Raw genomic sequence first — 22,539 nt, 5'->3', positions numbered from 1 at the left:
ACGAGGGCCCTGCTTGATGTTAGGGACAGGGAGAATCCTGAAAACAGCAAGAACAGCTCTGTGTAAAGGAATTTAAAGACAGTATTGGCCTTGCTCCACACCCAGGACTCCACATTGGCCTCAGCAGGAGCAACGAGAGGCCAATGCTGAGCACTTATGAAAATCCAACACAAAATATATTTTCCTCCTGATTTAAACTCCCTGGAAGAGGCAAGGAGGAGAGAGAGAGAGGGAAAGAGACTCTGGGCCCCCTTAGAGCAAGCATTATAGAGGAAAGAGTCAATGCAGTTATTTTGTTCCCTACACAAAAATCCATGGTTTCTGAGAACTGGACTCTAAACCTCTTCTGGATGAAATTAAAATGAGACCTAATTGCTGCCCTCAGGTGGCACCGAGGCCGAGGAAGATTAAGAAGAGCTGCTTTCAGGGATTTGTGTCATGCAAAGCCTCTTATACTGTTTGGTTCCTGTTTATTGCAGACCCCTCAGCAGTTTATCGTTAAACTACTTGTGACTTTCATTTATTCATATTGTTTTACTTACTGTGCGGCATAGCCTGCTGGGGCTCTTCTGTACCCTCGCCAATGATGGTTGGAGAAAAAAATGCCAGAGAAACCTCACTAACCCTGCTCATTAGGATGATCTTGGTTCCATGTTTTTGTATGTCTTACAAGATTATATATACCAGCAAGATTTTGTGATTAATATCTATGCTTGACTAACTGTAATAGGCAGAGTTATTAGACATACTTGGGCCTATTGGATGAGACACTTGACTTTCTGTCTCTGAAGTGTAACCACTGGGCTATGCTGAGTTTGCTTTACAGTATTGTTCTTATTGCCAAAAATAATACAAAGAAAGTTCAAAAGACCCCTGTGTTGTGAATACCTTTTATCTGGCATGCAGTCCCTCCTGTGCCTGCTAGTATCACTCAGCTGGCCAGAGGAAGCTCCAAACAGCAATGGGAGGTACTCCCCCCATGCCCCGCATGCTGCTTCTATCCTCTGTTGGGCTTGGGGAGCAAAAGACCAAGGAATCCAAGTCAATCTCACTTTGCCAATAGTTCCGCATGCTCTGCAGAAATGCTACTAGCCTGATGTCTGAAACCCAGGCACATTTAGGCTGATGGCAGAAAACAGAGCAGGAAAGAGTGGAAACCACTAATGGGTGACCAATGATGGATAGTGGGACAATCATGGAAGTGCTATGAGGGTGGGTGGGGGTGGTTCGAAAGCAAGAACAATTATTGTTCTAGGTTTCAGAGTAGCCGTGTTAGTCTGTATCCGCAAAAAGAACAGGAGTACTTGTGGCACCTTAGAGACTAACAAATTTCACGAAAGCTCATGCTGATATAAATTTGTTAGTCTCTAAGGTGCCACAAGTACTCCTAATTATTGTTCTAGTGATCCCATGAACCGCATGCAGAAAAGGATGCTGGAACGTAGCCAATATGTTTCTTGTTAAAATATTTTTATTACAATCAAACTCAATAAGCCTTCTTGTTCAATTTCTTGTTTAACACACACAGATATTGTTTATTGCATGCCAAAAAATCCTCAGAAGATCTAGCTTTGTAAAGAGATCTAATGGGAGGCAACGGAAACAAGACCTTTCTCCTATTTATAAAGGAAATCCTGTAAATTGAATAATTTTTAATAGACTATTTCAATAGGATGTTTCTATGTAAACGGGCTGAGGGTCAGAAAATAAAAGACACCAGTCATTTCAATCTGAGCTGTTATGATGCTGCTAGCAAAACCAAATGTCAGTGAAATGAGGGAGTGCGGGGGGAGCGATGTTTCGTAATCCAGAACTCTTAAATACACAAATCCTTAAATGAATTCTCAGCTATGTGATTTCCCCTGGACTTTAATTGGGTCATGCTGCTAAAATCCTCTTCCATGTTGGTTTGAAAATTCATCCATCAAACTCAGCTGTGCAATGAAAATATAACAAAAACTGTGGTGAAGAGAGATTTTGCTTGAGTCCATTTTTGGGGACTTGGAACACTTTAAAAAAAGTAACCAGAAAATGCTGAGCACCTATTCTCTAAGCTGTCTCAAGTTCGACAACCCACGTCCCCCTCCAAAAACCCAACACACCCAAAAACTTTTGGTCACTTTTGAAAATGTTGACCACTATCTTTAGTGACCAGTTTCAATCCGCTACAGCAACATCTAAAACTTCTGTTGGCAGAGTCTCAGTAGTACGGTTTGAAGCAACCAATATGCCAGAAAGCTTCTGGATTTAGGGTCCCATTGACATAGTGCGGTGGAGGGTACAAATGGATAAAAAGAGTCGATCCTCTTTATTTTTGGTCTGTACTCTTACTTGTAGCAGCTGTGAATGTAAAGGAAGAAAGGCTTATGGGACAGAAACCTGACTGTCTTCCAGATCAGTGGTGGTTAAGAGAGACAGAACACAGTGAAAAAAGCAGTGATTCACTCCTTCACCTGTTTCATTAGTGAGAACCAAAAATTAACATCCACTGCATGGTATTCACTACACCACTGCCTACTTGGAAAGGGTCACAGATGGGGGGAGGGATAGCTCAGTGGTTTGAGCATTGGCCTGCTAAACCCAGGTTGTGAGTTCAATCCTTGAGGGGGTCATTTAGGGATCTGGGGCAAAAATCTGTCTGGGGATTGGTCCTGCTTTGAGTAGAGGGTTGGATTAGATGACCTCCTGAGGTCCCTTCTAACCCTGATATTCTACGATTCTATGAAAGCAGCAGAGAATCCTGTGGCACCTTATAGACTAACAGACGTTTTGGATCATGAGCTTTCGTGGGTGAATACCCACTTCGTCAGATGACGAAGTGGGTATTCACCCACGAAAGCTCATGATCCAAAACGTCTGTTAGTCTATAAGGTGCCACAGGATTCTCTGCTGCTTTTACAGATTCAGACTAACACGGCTACCCCTCTGATACGATTCTATGGTATTCTGTTTCCTTTCCAAAACCCATCCATCAAGAGATCACACATCTATCCATCATCGCCCACCTTCTGATGGCTCAAGCTTCAAGAGTGCAGGTCTAACTTATCATGATGTACTAGAAGCCCAGCAGACCGGCCATGGGTTTAGCCACACACACATCCTCTTGTGATTGCTGCTATGAAGGCATCATACCTCATACTTTCCTTCATTCTCAGTCTTTATCTTCTCAATGTCCAGCAGGAGTGACCAGACTTGGCCTCGCACCTGCAGGGGGATCCCTTTGTAAACCCTGCGGAACATCTGCAGATTAAATAGAAAACAGGACAATGTTAATGCGACAAGCCACCAAGACAGATGTATTTCAAGCACAGAAGGCCCCTACGTAGAGCATCTCAAGGAGACCATAGACATGGCAGTGAATGATTTGGTAATTAAATGACCCCCTCACCCCTTATATTCTCAGCCATTGTTAATTCCCTCTGTGAGGTCAATTCAATCCAAGACAGGGCAGGAGCACTCACATGCTGTAAGAGTGTGAGGATCTTCACTGGGACTCTCTTCTGCAGACAGCATGGTACATATGGAAGGAGCCAAACCCCAACATCAAAACATGCATCTTCCCCATTCTGCATGGAAGAGAGCTTGGGACTTGACTTAGCAGCAGCACCCCATCCCTCCCTGTCAACTCCGCAGGGAGCTGTCTGCACAGGGCATACTGGGCACCAGGAACACTGGGCTCCTGCTGGGGAGCTTCTCAGAGTGTATCTGCATTGGAGCTATGTTGTCAGGGAGGAGGTGGTGCTGCAGGAGGAGGAGGAAGGTTGAGGGGCTCGGCACAAATGGCCCAGAGCATGAGAGATACTCCCCAAGGATTTCCAGGGTTGCGAAGCACCTCACCACACTTGCCCCTAGCATGAAGTAGTCTGGTCTCTGCCTGCCATGGCTGAAACCACATGATCCCTGCCTCCCCGGTCTACACAGACGTCGCCCGCTCTTGTGCGGGCTAGCGATAGGCACACACCAAGCCCCAAGTCCTCAGAGCACTCCCTGCAGTATCCAGCTCCTGTTGCTGGATTCTCAGGGTAGAGCTACACTGGAATAAAAGCTGTTCGCTCATGTCAGCTGACTCAGTCTGTGGGACTAAAAACTGCTGTGTAGACATTTGAGCTCAGGCTAGAACTCAGGCTCTGGGAACCTCCTCCCCTCGCAAGATCCCAAAACTCAGGCTCCAGCCAGAGCCCAAATGTCTACATAGAAATTTTTGTGCCTTGCAGCCCATGCACCACAAGCCTGTCAGCTGACCCATGCCAACCACAGGTGTTTAATTGTTGTGTAGACGTACCCTCATAGTAATCACCAAATTCACTCTTCCCAAGAGAACAGCATACACACAGCTTGACTGGCACAACTCAGGATCAGGTCCTTTATAACATCACAACACGGAAATACACTTATAACTGTTCCACTATAAATGTATGCTCAAAAATTAAGATTCAAGAGATACTGAATAAGGACAATGGAAACAAATGGTTACATATAAAATAAAAAGTATAGCACACTTCTTAGAGTCTAAACTTAACTTTAACAGGCTAAAATCCTTGTCTTAAGCAGTTTCCCAACTAAAGCAACCTTCCAGCATCACCAAACTACATGGGATCTACCGTTCACGGATGAAAAAAGGGCAGTCCTTTGTGTCCCTGGATGACAGTGCACCTCTAGACAAAAGCTCTTTTCCCACCACTGTTGTTCTCTTCCTGTTGACTCCCCATCCTGCCCGTTGACTCATGTAAATAGCGCTTCCATTTTTTTGGCTTACAATGCTTAATCTACATACGAACCTAGGCAGACAGGTGACTATACAGGCCTCTGTCTGACCCAAAACCCGTTGTGTCAGTTCTGTCTTGGACAGAGGTTTTAAAACATATATTTAGCACATCCAACTTCTGAAATATCATCCGTACACACATCACATAATGATGATGAAAATCAGCGTGCTCCTGGCTTTCATTTAAGATCTCACACAACATGCTTTATAGGTAAGTACTATGATAGCAATGTGTTGGATATGGTAAGTTTGTCAGGCCTGTTAGGCGTTGCTGACAGAGTAGTGAACCCTTTACCAGCTGACATCAATGGGCCTCTGTGTCACATCATCATCCAGGTTTGGGGGAAGATTTTTCCTTGGGAGAAAGGGAGGCAACACCACACTCCCTAATGGGACAATCCTGGGATGTCAGGGAATCTCCACAGATACAAATCATCTGTTCCTGTGGCTTAGGGTGACTGTACACCCCATTTTGGCTGGGACAGTCTGTTTTTTAACCCCTGTCCCCGCCATCCCGACTTTTTGGCAACAGGGGCATTTGTCCCATTTGCTCTTGCCAACTTCATCACTTGGTAAGAGCAAACAGGACAAATGCCCACTTTTGTCAAAAAACTGGGGTGCAGAGGAAGATGTTGGGGGGAAGCAGAGATCGGTGGGTAGCAGGCAGGGCTGGGGTGAGCAGCGACCCCAGCCCTAGCCTCAAGTAGGGGAAGGAGTGGGGCTCAGGTAAGCGGCTCAGGACAGTCCCGTGCATGGGGGGGAGCGCGGGAGGGGGAGGAGGTGTCTTGGACAGCTAGCTCCACATGTTTTCCCTTTAGGAAATAAGGTCACCTTACTGTGGCTTTAAACATGGGAGAGAATGATCTGGGCTAAGATACTAGGAAGGAAGTAAAATAGTCCATATGATGCTCCTAATATTAGAGACACAAAAGTGTATGCTTGGTTGTTTTTTTGCAATATGTTTATGCATTTAATAGCACTTTATGTCTAGTCTCTTCCATTTTAACCCTTGTCAGGTCAGATTATTTCTTGATGAAAAGCTCTTTAATCATCACTGGTAAAAATTTTAAAAAAAGTTTCATCCCTTCTAACAAACATGAACGTTTTAAAAAAATTTCAAGATGTTTTTGTAACACTAGCAGGCCAGATGCCAGCTCTTGCCTAGGCTGCTGCCATTAGCTAAGAACTGACAAACTTACAGCTGGAGACCAGTCCAGTTCACCTGTATATTAGTTTTGCTCAAAACAGCTTTTAGTCTCATAAGAATGTATTCAGTGTTTAGACTCTATGAAATGCTTCTCAGTTGCTGCATACATTAATCCCACTTGTAACATCTACATTCCATGCTATAAGGAAATACATAAGTTTTGCTTTGTAACGTTGAAAACGTTTGCTCTGAATTTGTGAACCCACGCATGGGAATCGTCCCCACCATTCATCCAGGAGGACTATCAAAATTTATGTAGGCCATCAAGAAACATAAAACAAAGGATTGGTTAATCGCTCTATCGCACCCATGGAACAGTACATGCAGAAGGCTTCATCCCATCACTCTGAATGCTGGAAGATGGAAATTAAAATGGTGTATGTGAAAATTTTTCATCTCTTTGGTGTTTGAACTCTCACAGAGCCAGAGAAACCAAACTGAAGTCAGAGATCTCGAGGGGTTACCTCCTGGGTCCACCCTGAAACACACTTTGAATTGACAGATAATTACAACTCTGTCACTCCCAGGATTTAGATGGTAACTCATTTGTGAGTATTTGTTTGCTTGCTTTAACCTGTAAACAACACTCATTTATTTTTCCTAGTTAATAAATCTTTAAATAGTTTATTACAGGATTGGCTATGGGCATTGTCTTTGGTGTAAGATCCAGAGTACCAATTGAACCGGGGTAAGTGACAGGTGTCTTTGCACTGAAAGCAACCTGAACATTGTGTGATTTTTGGTGCAAGTGACCATTTATCATTTAGTCCAGTCTGCCTGCATGGCAAGAAATACTGGAGTGTCTAATGGGACTGTGTCACCACGGTGTGACTGTTGTAGAAATGCAGAATGTATTAAGGCGTTCACATTTGTTACTGCTTTGGGGAAATCTAATTAAAGAACATACCACCACTTTGGGGGTATTTGCCGTTTTTGACAGTCTGCCTGAAGTAGGCATTGACGGTCATGAGCCAGTCCAGACAGCACAACAGTTTTCTTCTTGTGAGTTCACCCCATCTTCCCCACAACCCTGAATTGTCTTTCAGCTGCAACATTAAAAAAAAAAAATAATCCCACCACCTGTGATTAAGGAGGCAATGATTTTGGCATAGGAACTTTTAGTAAATTTTCACAGTAGAGGTGTGAGGAGAAATGACAAGGCATGGAAAAGAGGGTCGGGTTTAAAGAGTGAGCTCACCCCACACTTACTCCAGCGTCAGCTCCTGTTTCACAGGGCTGGGCCTGCCTCCCTGCTCCAAGTGTTGTGACCTAGCACACGTGGTCACGACACCATTCAGGTTTGGCATGCCCAATCTTCCGTGAGGTCACAACACCCAGAACAGGGAGCTGAGCCCAGCCCCGCAGGACAGGAGCTGTCACTGTCATGGACTTCATTCAAATTCATGATTACCATGAACACTGACAACTGTGCCAAAATTGTAGCCTTAGTTATTAAGGACCTTGTGGTGCTTTAAATTGGCCTGGGTGCCAATTTAACCCTGCCATTTAGATTCTGCCTATTTAAATTTCACTGGCTGTTTTCATAGGGTGTTTTCTTCACTGTTATGTAGTATTGGTGCATGATGGCTGCTATATTGCAGTTGTGGCCTGAGCATATAGAGTCTAAGTGGCTTCAGAAAAAAGCCTGCTCTACTGTATACCTCATCAAGTTACTGACGTGCTCCTGAACACAGCTTCATTCAGTTTCCTACACTAGGTACACAGGTTTCAATTTTCAGCTTCCTATCCCAACTTATCTTACGATCAGTTTTATAGAATAATTTCCTTGCTTTGTATATTGAACGGAATCAAGTTCATGCATTTGTACATAGGCTAATAAAGCTAATATCAATGTGGTACATATTATATATCATCTTGTAGTTTACCCGCATCAAAACACTCAAGTGACTCTATAGGTTGCATTGTAAGAGAATGGTGCAACTGTTGGGGTCCTTCTGGGCTAGGAGGCAATGAATTAACTTTTCCATGCTGCCTTATTTCTTTACATGGCTGTCGTACACAAGAGCCTTAGTCATGGACCAGGACCACATTGTAGTAGGTGCTGTATACACAGAAAAAAAGACAGTCTCTGCCCCAAAGAGATCAGTCTATATATAAAGACAAAAGACAATGAGTGGATTCAGATAGACAGACAGACGGGAGCACAAGGACAATCACACCAGCACGTGGGCTGCTATTAAATGTTGAGATTACACTGCCGTTCTGCTGCACCTGGATATTGCCCCATTTAGTTGGGACATGATTAGAACACTGTTCCTTTCAATTAGTTTCATGTGGAAGTTAGATGAGCCCATGATTTTTAACATTCAGACCATGACAGAATAGGATCACAGGTGCAAATAACATGAAGATTCAATATTCTTGTCTACAGTAAGCACTTTCAAAAGGCCTGTCCCACTTTTGAGCCTGATCCTACAAATGCTTACTACTACTGGGCAGAAAGCTTACCATTGCAAATAGTCCCTTTGATTTCCCTCCCTTTGGTTTCAATAGATCCACTGGCAGTAAAGCATGCACCACATCTGGCAATAAGCATTTGCAAGTGGGATGCTGGATTCTATATGATTTTATGAAAATATGCTAATGAGTGTGAATATAATATAACTAGAATATGCTTCATGCAAAAGGTCTCTTGTAAGGTATCATTACAAAGCTTATAATCTACTGAGTGTGAGAGACAGGAAGAGGAAGAGAAATCTTAAGCCATAGAGATGTTGATGAGGAACCAATGAAAGCCTTGCTCCAGACAGGAGTCTGGATGACTTTAGCACAAAGGAGGAGATGAGAGCCAGAAACCTGTTACTGAATCAGCTCAAATTCCCTCCTGATCAATTTATTTCCAAAGGATTAGAGAGATCGAGACTAGCAATGACATTTTCCTGAGGTATAATAAGCAGCTCAGCTCTGCAGGGAGGAAACATTTGGCTTTGAATTTGAATGTTCAGCAAATGTTATTGCTGAACTTTAATGAATTCACCAGTATTCACTAAACAGCTTTCAACACCCCCTTGGGAGTGTAGCAGGTAGCAAGGGTGTAACAAACCAAGCTAAGATTGTATTTAACGAACTGCCTCAGTTATTTACCTGATGGCTCCTTTCCTCCCACCACCCACAAAAATCAAAGTGGTAAAACCTTGAAACCCAGGGGAAAAAAAGAGCAATTTCTCTTCATGATAAACCCCAAAGAAAATGAAGACATTGTGGGACACAATGACAATCTAAACCAGGGGATGAGATGACTAGGAATAACGGGTGCAGTCGGTTACTCTTAACCTCTTCTAGCTGCTTCCTGTTTCAGAGGGGAAACGATTTTTTTGTTTAAACATCTGCTATTTTGCTGTATATCTTTGCAAAGGTTAGGAGTCCAAGCCTTTGGGTAACAATAGGAAAGCAAAGGAGCAGCTGCCTCCCATACCTAATGTTACAGGTAGAGTGACCAGATGTACCGATTTTATAGCGACAGTCCTGACAGTCGGAGATTTTTTTCATATAGGCACTTATTACCCCTCACCCCCATATTGATTTTTCAAACTTGCTACCAGGTCACTCTAGTTAAAGGAGACCTAAAGAGTAAAGAATAAAAGGGCTCATACCTTCTTTTTAGTATCTCTAGGACACTAATACCTAAATGGTCCCAACTAAAATCAGGCCCCACTGCCATAGGTACTGTCCAGACAGACAATCCCTCCCCTGAAGAGCTAACAAGATACAAGACAAAGGGTAGGAGAAAGAAATGTCATCCCGAGCTGGAAATTGAAGTATGGCGAGATTAAGAGTTTGTCTACATGGAGCAGCAATGCATCCTAGAGGGAGTGACACTTCTAACCACAGTAACATGTTATGCTTTAATTGGTCCAAGTAGACCCAGGTGGTGTGCACAGAAGGTTCCCTAGTGCGCAAAACTACATTAATGCATACTTAGGAACCTTTAGTGCACACCAGCAGCATCTACACATACTAATTAAAGCACAATATATTAGTGCGCTTTAGAGTACTATAGGGCGCATTACCCCATCATGGAGACAAGCCCTAAGTGACATGCTCAAGGTCACATAGGAAGAGTGTAGCAAAGCCAGGAACTGAACCCAAGTTTCCTGAAGTTCAGTCCAGCATTGTAACTACAGGATCATTCTTCCTTTCTAGGCTTCATGATAGATAAAGCTCTACAACTGCTCATCACAAGTTTTTTTTTCCCATCCCAGAATTATCAAATCAAGCCTAAGTTCCCCACCCGTCTGCCTCTCGTTTTGCTTACTGTCTCCCTTGAAAAGCACTCAGCATTATGATGGAGGAGTGCCATCAGCCTTTATAAAAGGGTTGGGTGCTGAATCTCTAACCAAAAGGCTTTCCCTCCAGCTGTAAAGCATTTTTGTTAAACAGGTGTCAACAAAAACAAACTAAAAATCTCTTGCCTGCTCAACCAACTTTCATTCGGTCGCTATCCATCATAAACCCATTAATTTGCCAGGCAAAGACAGGGTGAACAAGATGTAGATTTCTAACAGCTACAAATATATATATTTTCTTTTTAAAACTCCTTCATTCATCATAAGGTAGCAACCACTTTTAATGCATGAGCCAGTGCCAGGACAGCTCCTCTTCTCAGTACAATTAATGACCCATTTATAAAGGAAACATGCTCCCACTCCTTTGTGATTTTTTACTAACCTCAGCTCTGACAGCAGGAGCTGAGCTTCGAAGACCTTTGGGATCAGGGATGAAAAAAGCTTCCTGATACGAACCCCAAGAAAGAAAACTTGTTCAATTCCCCTTTGCTCCACAAAACTGGTTGTCTGATCATCTGACAGTCATCTAAAACCTGAACTTTCTTGTGCAACATATTTTGAAGGATACAGGTTGTTTCTGAGTTGGTCTGACAGCAAGCAGGCTAAGGGCCCCTCTACACTTACAGCACTGCAGCGGCGCCAAGCTGCATGGGTGTAGATGTGCTGCTGTAGGTCTTTGCAAAGATGCTACTTCCCCTGATGGGAGACCTTCTCCCATCAGCATAGATTCTCCAACTCCCTGAGAGGTAGTAGCCACGTGGACAGCAGAAGCCCTCCCGTTAACAAAACTATCTACACCAGGGATTGGGTCACCAGAGCTGCCTGGGGTGGGAGGGAGGGGCGGGCAGCAAGTGGGGCAATTTGCCCCAGACCCCGCAGGGGCTCCCACAAGAATAAAGTATTCTATAGTATTGCAACTTTTTTTATGGAAGGGGCCCCCAAAATTGCTTTGCCTTGGGCCCCCTGAATCCTCTGGGCAGCCCTGTGGGTCACTATAACTGCATCACTCAGGGGCATGGATTTTCCACACCCCTGAGCACCGTAGTTCTACTGCCATCAGGCTGTAGTGTAAACCCAGCCTAACTACTTGCAAGGAGCAATCAACAGAGGCAGTTTAAGAGCTGGGACCTGAAGAATAGTTACAATCCCAGAGGCTACAGACTCAGATCCAGTCCAACTGCCACTCCTCTAAAGTGTCCAGGGTTAGTTGGAATGAGTGGCACTGGCTCTAGGACAGGCTTTCAGAGCATAATGCAAGTTAGCTACCCAATGAGCCCCACAGATAAAGCCCCACGTGGAGCATTATCAATTTCTCTTCATTTGCTGCAGAGAGAGAAAAGCAGTAAAGGAAGGGAGTCACAGAGGAGGGCAGAAAGGTTCCCCCTCCACCCACAAAAAAATAAAATAAAGAAGGGGTCTCTGTTCTCTCTCTCACACACAAGTCTTCATTTCTCTGTATTGCTGGAGAACACTGTGGACAGCTGGAGAACTAGGGGGATGATGACTCATCAATTAAGAGCTGAGAAAGGTTCCAAGCCAATTCTCTAGTCCTGGAAAAAAAGCCCTCCAGCAAAATCAGGTATGATGAAACTTAACAGTCCTGCTGTTTCAAAATCAAAGGGAAAAAATGAAACAGCTTTCGGGCCTCCATTGTATAGCACAACGAAGAAAAAACATGGCGCGATGTTTTTCTTCTGCAAGTCTTATTTAAGGACTTTGCCAGGTTTGCTATATTTGTGAAGGAGACCCCCACTGCAGATGCAGTGCCTGCTACCGATTTCTTCTTGGCAAGTGATGCAGCAGGCCTGCAGGGCAGAGGGACGTGAGACAGTTGTTACTACACATTAGCAGAAGTCAAAACGGTGTAAGAAAACCTGTACATCGCACAAAACTCTTTTACTGCTTTATAAAGGAGATCTGGGCATAACAGGAAGAGCCAGCACTGCTTCCACAGCGACCCCACTCTTCTCTACATTTTATAGTGCTCACAAGCAGGATAAGTGCTACACAGAAAACATGTCCCTGCTCCAAGGAGCTTACAATCCAAGTCCCCACTCCTGCCAATACCAATGCATATGCTTAGATTTATGCACGTGGGTAATCTAATCAAGTGGTTATGGTGCTAGCCGGGAACTTAGGAGGCTGAGATTCAGTTCCCTGGACTTCCTGTAACTCAGTATCAAGATGTCTCACATCTGTAAAATGGGGAGATAAGGTTCTCTCCCCCACATCCTCCTGACAGGAGTCTTGTGAGGATGTTAGGTACTAAGAAACACTCCAATACTATCATAATGAGGCTCACATAAGTACCTGAGATAGAGGACTAAAATGGCTCTGCTCACGTGTGTGCATTGTTTCAGGATCAAGTCCTAAATGATGAACAGATAAGTGGTAACATAGTATCCAGCACAGAGGGGGAAGAGCAAAAAAGGACTCAGGTTGCAGAATTAAGGGCTTGTCTACACTGGCACTTAATATCACTGCAATTTTCTCGCTCAAGGGTGTGAACCGCCCCCCCCCCCGCCCGTCCCCGAGTACTGCAAGTTTCAGCGCTATAAAGTGCTAGTGTAGATGGTGCCCCTGCACTGGTAGCTACGCCCCTCATGGAGGTGGTCTGTTTAGAGAGCTGGAAGAGCTCTTTCCCAGAGCTCTGCCATGACTACACAAGCCATGTTAAAGTACTGCCATGGCAGCACTTCAGCGTTGCCAGTGTAGACCAGCCCTGAAACAGTGGTATCAGCCTAGGTGCACACACTGATATGGACAGCCTGGGAGTTCACAATTGTTTTTTTATTCAAGTTGCTGCTGGTGATGCTGCAGGAATGAGGGGGCCTGATTTCACCAACTGTCGGCAGAATAATCCTGCAACAACAGACTCTCTGCCAGCCCTTCCCTCCCTCTGCTGCCACTAGGATTGACAGATTATTCACTCTTGGGGGAGTCTCGGTCAGACGCTAAAGAGCATTTGATCATATTGGCTGGTTCATCCTGAGCAGCTTTGTCGGCCTTCGTTTTTATTAAGCAGCAGTCACTCCACAGACCCATCACCAGGGTCAGAGAAAAAGGGAGGTGAGGGTTCTCTTTTCTGTAATGCTGATACAGGCTCTACCTAAAAACAGACCATCTGCTGGCTGAGAATGCTTCCAAAGGAGTCCACTCCCACATAATCTGTGCCACACCCACAGCAGCTGGAGGGAGTTATGGAACAACCACACAGGGTGTTCCCCCTTCCCTGCTCCCCCAGGGCCAAATCACAGTGGGTCAAAATTTATTCCTGGCATAACTCCATTTATTTTAATGGCCAGAAACTAATTATTCCACTAACTCTATAGCACACACAGGCTTTGGGATCAGCCTTGCCTAAACTAGAAAGTTGTACTGCTTTAACTTTACTGGTATACTACAAGACCCCTAGTGTTAGGGCAGAAAAACTCTGGCAAAAGGAATGGATATTTATAATCCCTAACCAGTCCCCTGTCAGCGACCCCACAATCTGCCTGCCTGGTTTTGAGCTGCTCCGCCATCAACAGTCCCTGTTGAACAGGTTCCAGACAGGGCAAGGTTTCTGCGCAGCCAACCAGTATCGCTGGGGCCTTCGTGACAGCCCTTTGTGCAGCTGCAGCACAACACAGACAATGACACACATTGTCGATGAATGCCGGCTGACTAGGTTCAGCGGTGGCCTGGAAGAACTGCATCACGCCACTGAAGATCCCATTGCTTGGCTAGACAACTATGAACATGCTAAAGAATATTAAATAGTATAGTTATTCTTATATGGCGAGGGAAATAAGCTATATTAGTATAAGTCACCTTTATACCAATCTAACAGCGTCCACACCACTGGTTATACCTGTGCAATTATTTTAGTAAAATAAAATCATACTGGGATGTTACACTCCATATTCTTTATGGAAATATGCTTATGCTACGTATATGAGATAACAGATATATTTTATGCAAGATGGCTCATGTAAGGTATCAGTGGAAAGGTTATGATTTTCTGAATGTGATTATCCAATTTGTATACCTGTATCATTTCTGTAATCTGAAGCTAGGAATACTGACCATGTATCGGTTTTTCAAACGTGCTACTTTGGGCGACAGCCACAACTAGTCCTTCAGGTACAACAATGAAAAAGCCAGACAGGGCTGATGGCCCATCAGCAAAGACAATGAACTGTGAAAGAGTTTAGTCTTCCTGTGGACACTTAAGACAGCCTGGGAGTAATGGCTGTTACGACCCTGCCAAGACATATGACTGAGACACCTGGTACAGGACACCTCCACTTGGAATGCCAGTGTTTTTCCACTAGAAGATAAAGGGTTTCTGCCAGATATAAAAGCTATACAAGGCAGTGGAGTGACATCATCAGGGTTCTCCTCTGCCTCCCCGCCCAAAAAGACACTAGGAAACACCTGAAAAGGAGGACTAACCTGGGGGGAAAAGAGCTGAGCCCAGGCTGGAAGGCTGTCTAGCCTGTGAGTAATAATACCTGAAGTTTCAAGCTAAAGGCCAATGTAGCTGGCTTTCAAGACTCTCTGTATCTGCCTGAAACAACTTTTATAGTGAGAAATTACTATTTGCAGCCAATTTCTTTAGTGAATCAAGCTTAGTTTACGTGTTTTGTTTTATTTGCTTAGTAATCGGCTTTGTTCTGTTGGCTATCCCTTTAACCACTTAAAATCTGCCTTTTATAGTTAATAAATTTGTTCAGTTTATTATCAAATCCAGTTTGTGCAATTTCTAACTGGTAGGGCAAGGTGGTGTGCATCTCTCTCTTCACATTGAGGAAGAGGGTGAATGTTTTTGAGCTTGCGCTGTGCAGATTTTTCTATGCAGCGCAAAATCTTTGGGTCTGCATTCCAAGGGAGATGGGCACCTGAATGCTGGGGCAAGTCCCGTAAGCTGAGTCTTCCCAGAGCTGAGCTCAGTGTCTGTGTCTTTCTGCCGCTGGGAGTGGCCCTGCTTGGGTGTGTGCTAGAGGAGGCTTAAGAGCCTGGTTCAACAAGACAGGCTAAAGGGGGCCCAGGCTGGCAGAACAGGCGGGCTCAGGGGCATCTCAACATATCAGGTGGCACCTTGAAGGGGGCAACCTGTCACACATACCCTTACCTGTAACCGTTACAGGTACAAAATCTGTGCTTAGAGTAAGCCTGAAACTAGGTCTCGTGTAGTAGAGACAATATGGAACCCCAAGGTTCTGCACTGAGCCTTTAACCTGAATGTGGCTTGCGGTCCTGTTTTGCTTTTAGTTTAGGAGGATACCATACTTCTTGTCCATGAAGAATTGATTAAATACATTTGAATACTTTGCCTTCAATTTCTAACAGATCAGCATTAAATTAGGGAAGGTAAGCAAATACTCTGACTCCTGGCCCTGCCTTGACACCACTGGAACTCTCAGATATCAAATAAAACCTTTCCCAAGCTGTCCTCTCTGCTAAGTCAGATAGGGTTCTTGAGAGGCCGTTATTCAGTACTAGCTAGTGCCGCTACATGATATTTCACATCACCACAATACTGAATAAACTCGTACAAAAGTGAGAATGTTGTAAGTTCCCTGATGGTGGTGGTCTGAAAGAGTAGTGCTCAAGACATCAAGATGTTTAGAAGCTTCAGTAAAGCATGCTGGCATGAGAGGAAACTTGGTAATAGGAAACCTTTTACTGAGAACTTCTGGTGTTTCAGAGGAATCTACTGCTAGTTGAATGATACTAACCTGTGCTGTACTTTAAAAAGGCTTCTTTGCTTTGGTCCAATATTAGCTTGAAAGGGCCCCATCAGAGTCTAGCAATAGATTGGTTTTAGTAATGAAGATTTGCCTGTTTCCAGTTTAGGCCGGGGCAATTCTCTGGCCTTGCAATGCACATTAATTTCCTCCCCTCATTTCCTTCCACCATTTTCACTCTTAAATTACTTCTTCTCTACAGGTTATTGCTTCTGTCCCCCTCCCTTCTTTAGGCTGCGGAGTAAACAGATTCTTGACTGAGTTTTGTCTGTTTCAGTAAGACAGTCTTCCCCGCTCTCTGGACTGAGGACCCTGTGGATAGTACCAGCTGTCTGTTAGCTATGGCAAAGATGAAACAAAAAAAATCACCACACACTGAAGGGAGTCTTATTTACACACAGGCAGCTAGAAAGCCCAACAGACTATCCAGCAGAGGGATTAAATTAATGGGTAAATACATCCAATCCATATTTATGAAGGTACTTCCACATCTCAGCTGACTAAGAAAGCACTAGATTATGCATCTCTCCTCATGAAATGACATGTCCCTTAGTATTTTCAAGGTATCATAGTATCTAGGCATCAAGTGTTTTGGGATACACCTAAAGAATGGATGGCACTGTCAAAAACACTGCATTGTTGATCCATCTTGACATTTCCACACAGATAGGTATTTACCCTACAGCGATCCATGCCTTTGTCACCTCTAGAACAAAATGCAGTACACTCTACATGGGGCAACACCTTAAAATATATTCCGAAGCTGATGCCGGTGCCGATTTCAACAACTGGCTTGTTAAACTGAGAATCTTGTTGGTAGAATATGAGAGCAGTACTCAGTGAACTGCATGTTGACTGTCTAATGGCTTCCAAAGTGGAATTGAAGGTGTTGCGTCTGACATATAGAACTCACAACAGCCTGAGACCTTCCTACCTGTAAAAGACTGCACCTCTTTGTGTCATTCTGAGATCAGCACTGGCACTTGTGCTGGAGCCACTTTGCTATACAAGAGAGGGAGCTGCTAGCAGGGTGTTTTCTCTGTCAAAGCCTCATATCTCTGGAATTCACTCTCCTCTGTCTGACATAGCCTAAATTTACTGACCTTCCAGATGCACCACAGACCTCATCTGTCTGAGCAGGCATCATGGGAGAGAGGAGAGGAGGAACATGAAGGGTAGGAGATGCTTTAGGATATGTGCTGACTAGTGGTGGGTTTTTGTTTTTCTGGAGTGGTGTGGAGTGGAGTGACCGAAATGTTCCTGGGGCCTCAAGTTCAGTGATGTGATTTTGGCACTATAATTTTTAGTTAGTTGATAGGATGCACTTGGAGTCCACATCCAAATAAATAACCGTATTCCATAATTCAAATGGAACTTTTTGGTTCTTGTCAGATTTCAATATCAAGATTGTTCAGACCTGTGGAGAACTCCATTGTTTGCTTGGCGGCATTAAGCTGCCCAGGTTCAGGTTCTGCTCCCAGGGCAATGGAGTTTTTAGCTGCCTCAGGTTCACAGGGCTCAGGGTTAAAAACTGCAGTGTAGATAGGGTCTCAGAGCCCAGGTTGCAGCCCAAGCTTGAACATCTACAATTGCAATTTTAAGCCCCATCGCCTGAGTCAGCTGACCTGGCTGAGACTCTGTGCCATGGGTTTTATATGGCAGTGCAGACATACCCTTAGACTGCTTGGTTAGGCTTGAAGTGAGCAGGAATTAATTATACAATTAGCAGACTGCTGGATATCTCTAGCACTCAGTTTATTCCCAAGGGAACTTGAATTACCCTCTACAACCCTGTCCAGCCCTAGAAATAGTTCAAGGAAATTTTATTTTGCTGTAGGAAGTTAAAAGCAGCCTGGCATTGAGCTAGGTAAACAACTAACTTATTATCCCTGATTGTGATAGCAAGACAGCCCACTTCCTCCTGCCAGCCACAAACTGTTCCATGCAGTGGGATCAGTAGGATTGTGTGTGAAAAGCCAGAAGACACACCTCAGGACCAGAAAGGGCAACAGCGAATGGAAGCAGGTGGGTAGGGGGACTTTCAACAGCTGGCCACATATGCTGACAATGAAATCTCATAACCAGGATATTTACAACATGTTAACAAGTTTACAAGTCTCAAGCAGCTTAGTTGGATGCCAACACAAAGGTGAGTTTTGCTCTGTTAAAAATAAATTCCAAGGTATACTAGGCAAGGGATGAGAGCTTTCAAAGAAAGGTGATGAATATAAAGAAAGGTAGAAAAATAATGTATACAGGAGAGATATGGAGGTGAAGTTACTTGTGGAGGATAGAGAAGCTGCTTAAAATCAAATGGTTTAAGCTACAAGGTTTTCTATTAGTTATTATAAAAGCAGTCTGCCAGCATGACTGATTTAGTTTAGCAATACTAATCTTATTCAAAAGAGAAGGTTGGCCTTTCCATTGGCAGTTTCCCTAACAAACTGTTCCATTCGCTATACTACAGAGATCACTCAAGACAACAGGCTGCAGGGTGTCAGTGAAGTGATGAGAACAAGAGAGCACTAAAAAGCGCATACAGTATTATAACTGCAGTGGAGCTGGAGCAAAAATTACTGACTGCTTTTTACAATCAACTTAAACAAGTGGATTTTACTTTTGTATTTTATTTAGAAAAACTTTAGAGTTGATTTCATTCCAAGGCATCTTATTCCCATACTGGAATAGTATTATTCAGTTTCATGGTTCTCTAAGGCCAGCATCTGAACTGCTCTCAGATATCCCCTGGCATTCACCGAGTCCAGCAGAGGGAATTTGTGCGACTTCTAAACTCACAATATAAATGCATGAGACCATTCAGCCCTCTGGGCCAGACAATCTCAGCAACTTAATCTAAAAAGCAATGCAAATGTTGTACTATCAGTGAACGGAAATTACCATGGATGAGGGAATATCCTGTTCAAAGACCCACACTGCTTCAGAAAGCAGAGCTGGGCTTTGGATTGTATTCCCTGCAATTTTATGTTTAATATCATACTGCATGACAGTGTTACTGTTCCAACATGCATATGAACTGGCAACACCGGATGCACGTTTCCCCATGTATAGCATAAGCGATCTTTCCAAATCTATGCCAATGGAAGCTTCTATTGGAATTGCTAGGGTGGAATGGGAGTGAAGTCAAATATTCTTTATGTTCCTGTACGTCATTTGGCTTATCCTTTCCCCATCCCCTCACTGTTTAGCACTTAATGTTGCTCCTTCTCAAGTCAACGGGAGCAAAACGTCACCTCTTTGGCACTGGGATTATGTCTTATCTGTCTGGAAGAATCAGGAACTTCTGTGGTTCACTATAAATAATAATCCCATTCATTCTATTACCAGAGCTCTATGCTTTTCAGCCACTGAAATAAAGGAATGAGAGCTCAATCTCTTATTAGGAGAGGGCCAGTTTGGACCCAAATTTACTCTAATCATACAGACATGCTGTTAACCCAAGAAGTTATTGTAAATTGTTGACATCAGGAGTCATTAAACTGAGGTCACAGAAACATCTGCATTAAGAAACTAATCAGGAACCCTGTTAAGTTTCCTGCTCTATTATCATTTTGCCCTGTTGAAACATTTGGGCCCCATCCAGTTGTGAGGTACAAAAAGATACAATACCATCTTTGTTTATGATAGAGATGCAGTAATAATTAGGACAAAATATAGCATAAGCTAATGGTACAGTGGAGCAATGGCTACTGCATCTCCATGAAGAACAGTCATTCAAGTCAGATTCAGACTTGCTGGCACAGATGTGAAGGGTCTACCCACACAATCCAGTGTGACAGACAGATTGAAGCTGGATCCTATTTAGGTTTTTATATGGCCTTGTTACTGTTGTTTAATTTAATTTAACCAAGTGACCCCCTTGTATTATGCCCCACGTTTCCTTTAACTTGACCACTTAAGTTGCTAACCTTTTTCTAGACAGACTTATTTTAAAATATAGCATTTTTTCTCATTCGGATTTTTATTTACATGTAAAGGCCTATATTATCACACTTATAATTGTGGGTGTCCACCTTTAACTGCAGAAAGAGCCTGGATTATCCAAAGGTGCTCAGTATTTGAAAATCAGGCCCCATTAAGGTGTCTCAAATTGGGCATCAAAAATCACTAGTCACTGTTGTAAATGTAGGCAGAAGTATATTGCATCAGCTCTTTCCCCCTTCAACGCTAGATGCATGATAAGAGTTCATTTAAAAAATTGTACTGATGGGTTAATGAATTGATGGGTTAATTAATTTCAATTTACAAGTACAGAGGTGAACTCTAATCCAGGGCTACTCAACCTTTCCTTTCTGAGGCCCCACCAACAGGCTATAAAACCTCCAGGGCCCCACAGGGTGCCAGGGCTGGGGGCTTCGGGTTTCTCATCCAGGCCCCAGTCAATCTAATGCTGGATCCCCTGAAATCAGCTCATGGATGCCCGGTTGGAAACCGCTGCTCTAAACCAAACATTGCAGTCTTTACACAGGCAACACTTCCATTGAGGTCAGTAAGGTTTGCATTAAGAAGAACTAAGTTCTGAAGGACCTGGTTCAATCCGTCTAGAACAGAGGACACTTTATCCAATAAGCTACCAACCACTTAGGACTGATTTTTTAAATGAGAGGGATTATTATGGCCACTGGAGGGCTCCCATATTTTTCCCTACTGAGGTTACCAAGTGATAGAGAATGACTAAAAGAACATTGAAATGAATACAGAAGGGCTATAAAACTCAAAGTCTGTCCCTGACCCTTTCATACTCAGATTGGTAATGTAAATTTTGAAAAAATCTGTTTTGTTTCCTCAATAAAATTGAGAATTTTTATGCATCTTCACTACTGATTGCTCTAGAACTACAGCTCCTCTTAAAATCACGTTGAATGTGGGATCACATGACTCTGTTCTGATCCTTGGTAATGTCAAGGTCATCATTGTCCCACAGTCCCCCATCTATTTAGATCCTGCACAGATGGTCACAATAACGTTTGTTGTTTAACTGGATTCAAGTCCCTACTAGGAATCTCTACGAAGACTATAAAAATATACATTCTGCACGTTTCTATTGAATGAGGTCACTCAAGAGTGACTAGCTGTGTAATTTTTTGTATCTTCCACTGCAGAAGTAGAAAAATATATCATTTTTATACTACCAAGTCTAGACAAGTAGGAAATGAGACTGGTGCTGGGAATCAACTATGTTCACACAGTAATTATAAAAATACTTTATCTTGGCATTCCCTGTTAGGTCATAAGCAAGGGTGTTGCCTGACCTCTGCTAATTAAAGTTGAGATCTGTGGTCTACATGCCTGCCCACCTCTTCACTGGCATTGTGCCATCTCATTCTACTAGTGCCTGGGAAATGCTGGAGAATTAAAATATAAGTGCTGTTATATTTTACATTTTTCTAAAAAAACAGACAAAGCTATTGCTTTGTATATTTCTAAACATTTTTCATCTGAAGATCTCAAAGCACTTCAGAAACATTAATGAAGCTTTCCAGGCAAACACAGAATCATAGAAATGTAGGGCGGGAAGGGACCTCAAGAGGTCACCTAGTTCAGCCTTCTGTGCTGAGGCAGGACCAAGTCTACAGGTGTACAAATACTGACATATTGGGAAACGGAAGCATGAAGGGGTTAAATGACTCATCCAAATTCTCAATAATTCAGAAGCATAGCTAAACTATAGAACCCAGGAGTCCTGGCTCCATCTTGTCCCCAAACTATTGGAGACTCTGCCCTGAGTTAAGTAATGTTATGTTGATACCAACTAGAATTACACACAAGCAGGAAGAATAGAACAGACATGTCAACAGTCTGGACTTCCTGCTAGGAAACAGCTGCAAAATGACAGCTGCTAGTGAGAACACCCACCACCATTCACACAGACGGAGACAGTGATGTCGTAACAGGTTTTTCCTTTTTTTCATCTGAAAATTCAGTTAGAATACATACATTTATTTTAGTAAATATTTGTGTGAGGTATAACAGTAATGACAGAAAGAATCCAGAAGTGCTTTACACACCACATACACACATCACCAGTGAATGCAACCACTTTTGAGTTAGAGAGCAGTACAACAGTAGGGGGAGCGAAAAGGAGCAGCACAGGGTATTTTTGCAAAGAGATCTAGGAAAACTACTACTTGTATGAGAAAAGTTATGGAATATTTAAGGTCCCCACAGAACACAAAGGACCTTGAGTTTTTACCCAAGGTATGCCCACATCCTCCCAGCATACTCTCACCAGCGCAGTTTTGGTTTCATGCTTCCCTCCTATTTCATCTACAGTCTAGAAGCTAAGTAAATGTGTTTGGATTCGCGCTGTGACTTTTAGATGACCTCTTAAAATAACTAGGTTTTTCATTGTTGCTTCTGCATAGAGTTTATTTTAAGTCCTGTATTTTGGTTTATTGGTGATGTTCACACAATAGCCTCAGTTAGCAGCCAAATGGGTTCAGGCAATCAAATCAGTATCAGGACACACAGTAAATAGGTAAATCCTAGGCAAATAAAAATATCCCCTCT

General features: G+C 43.3%; 1 protein-coding gene across 4 annotated transcripts in view; it reads right to left on the bottom strand.

The window, feature by feature from the left end:
• LOC116820747 (uncharacterized) overlaps positions 1–22,539 on the bottom strand; it is a 186,998-nt gene that overhangs the window by 32,337 nt on the left and 132,122 nt on the right. For 3 of the 4 annotated variants that reach the window (XM_075065066.1, XM_075065065.1, XM_075065067.1), the window contains one exon: positions 3,133–3,240. In XM_075065066.1, coding sequence (XP_074921167.1) covers positions 3,133–3,240 — 108 coding nt within the window. Of the gene's footprint in view, positions 1–3,132; positions 3,241–4,282; positions 4,335–22,539 lie in introns of those variants that run through there. The other variant, XM_032773422.2, reaches the window with a different exon arrangement.

Source organism: Chelonoidis abingdonii, chromosome 4 (genome assembly GCF_003597395.2).
Source record: "Chelonoidis abingdonii isolate Lonesome George chromosome 4, CheloAbing_2.0, whole genome shotgun sequence".
Taxonomy (NCBI): Eukaryota; Metazoa; Chordata; order Testudines; family Testudinidae; genus Chelonoidis; species Chelonoidis abingdonii.
Note: the sequence above shows the minus strand (reverse complement) of the source record. Positions and strands in the feature narration are given on the sequence as shown.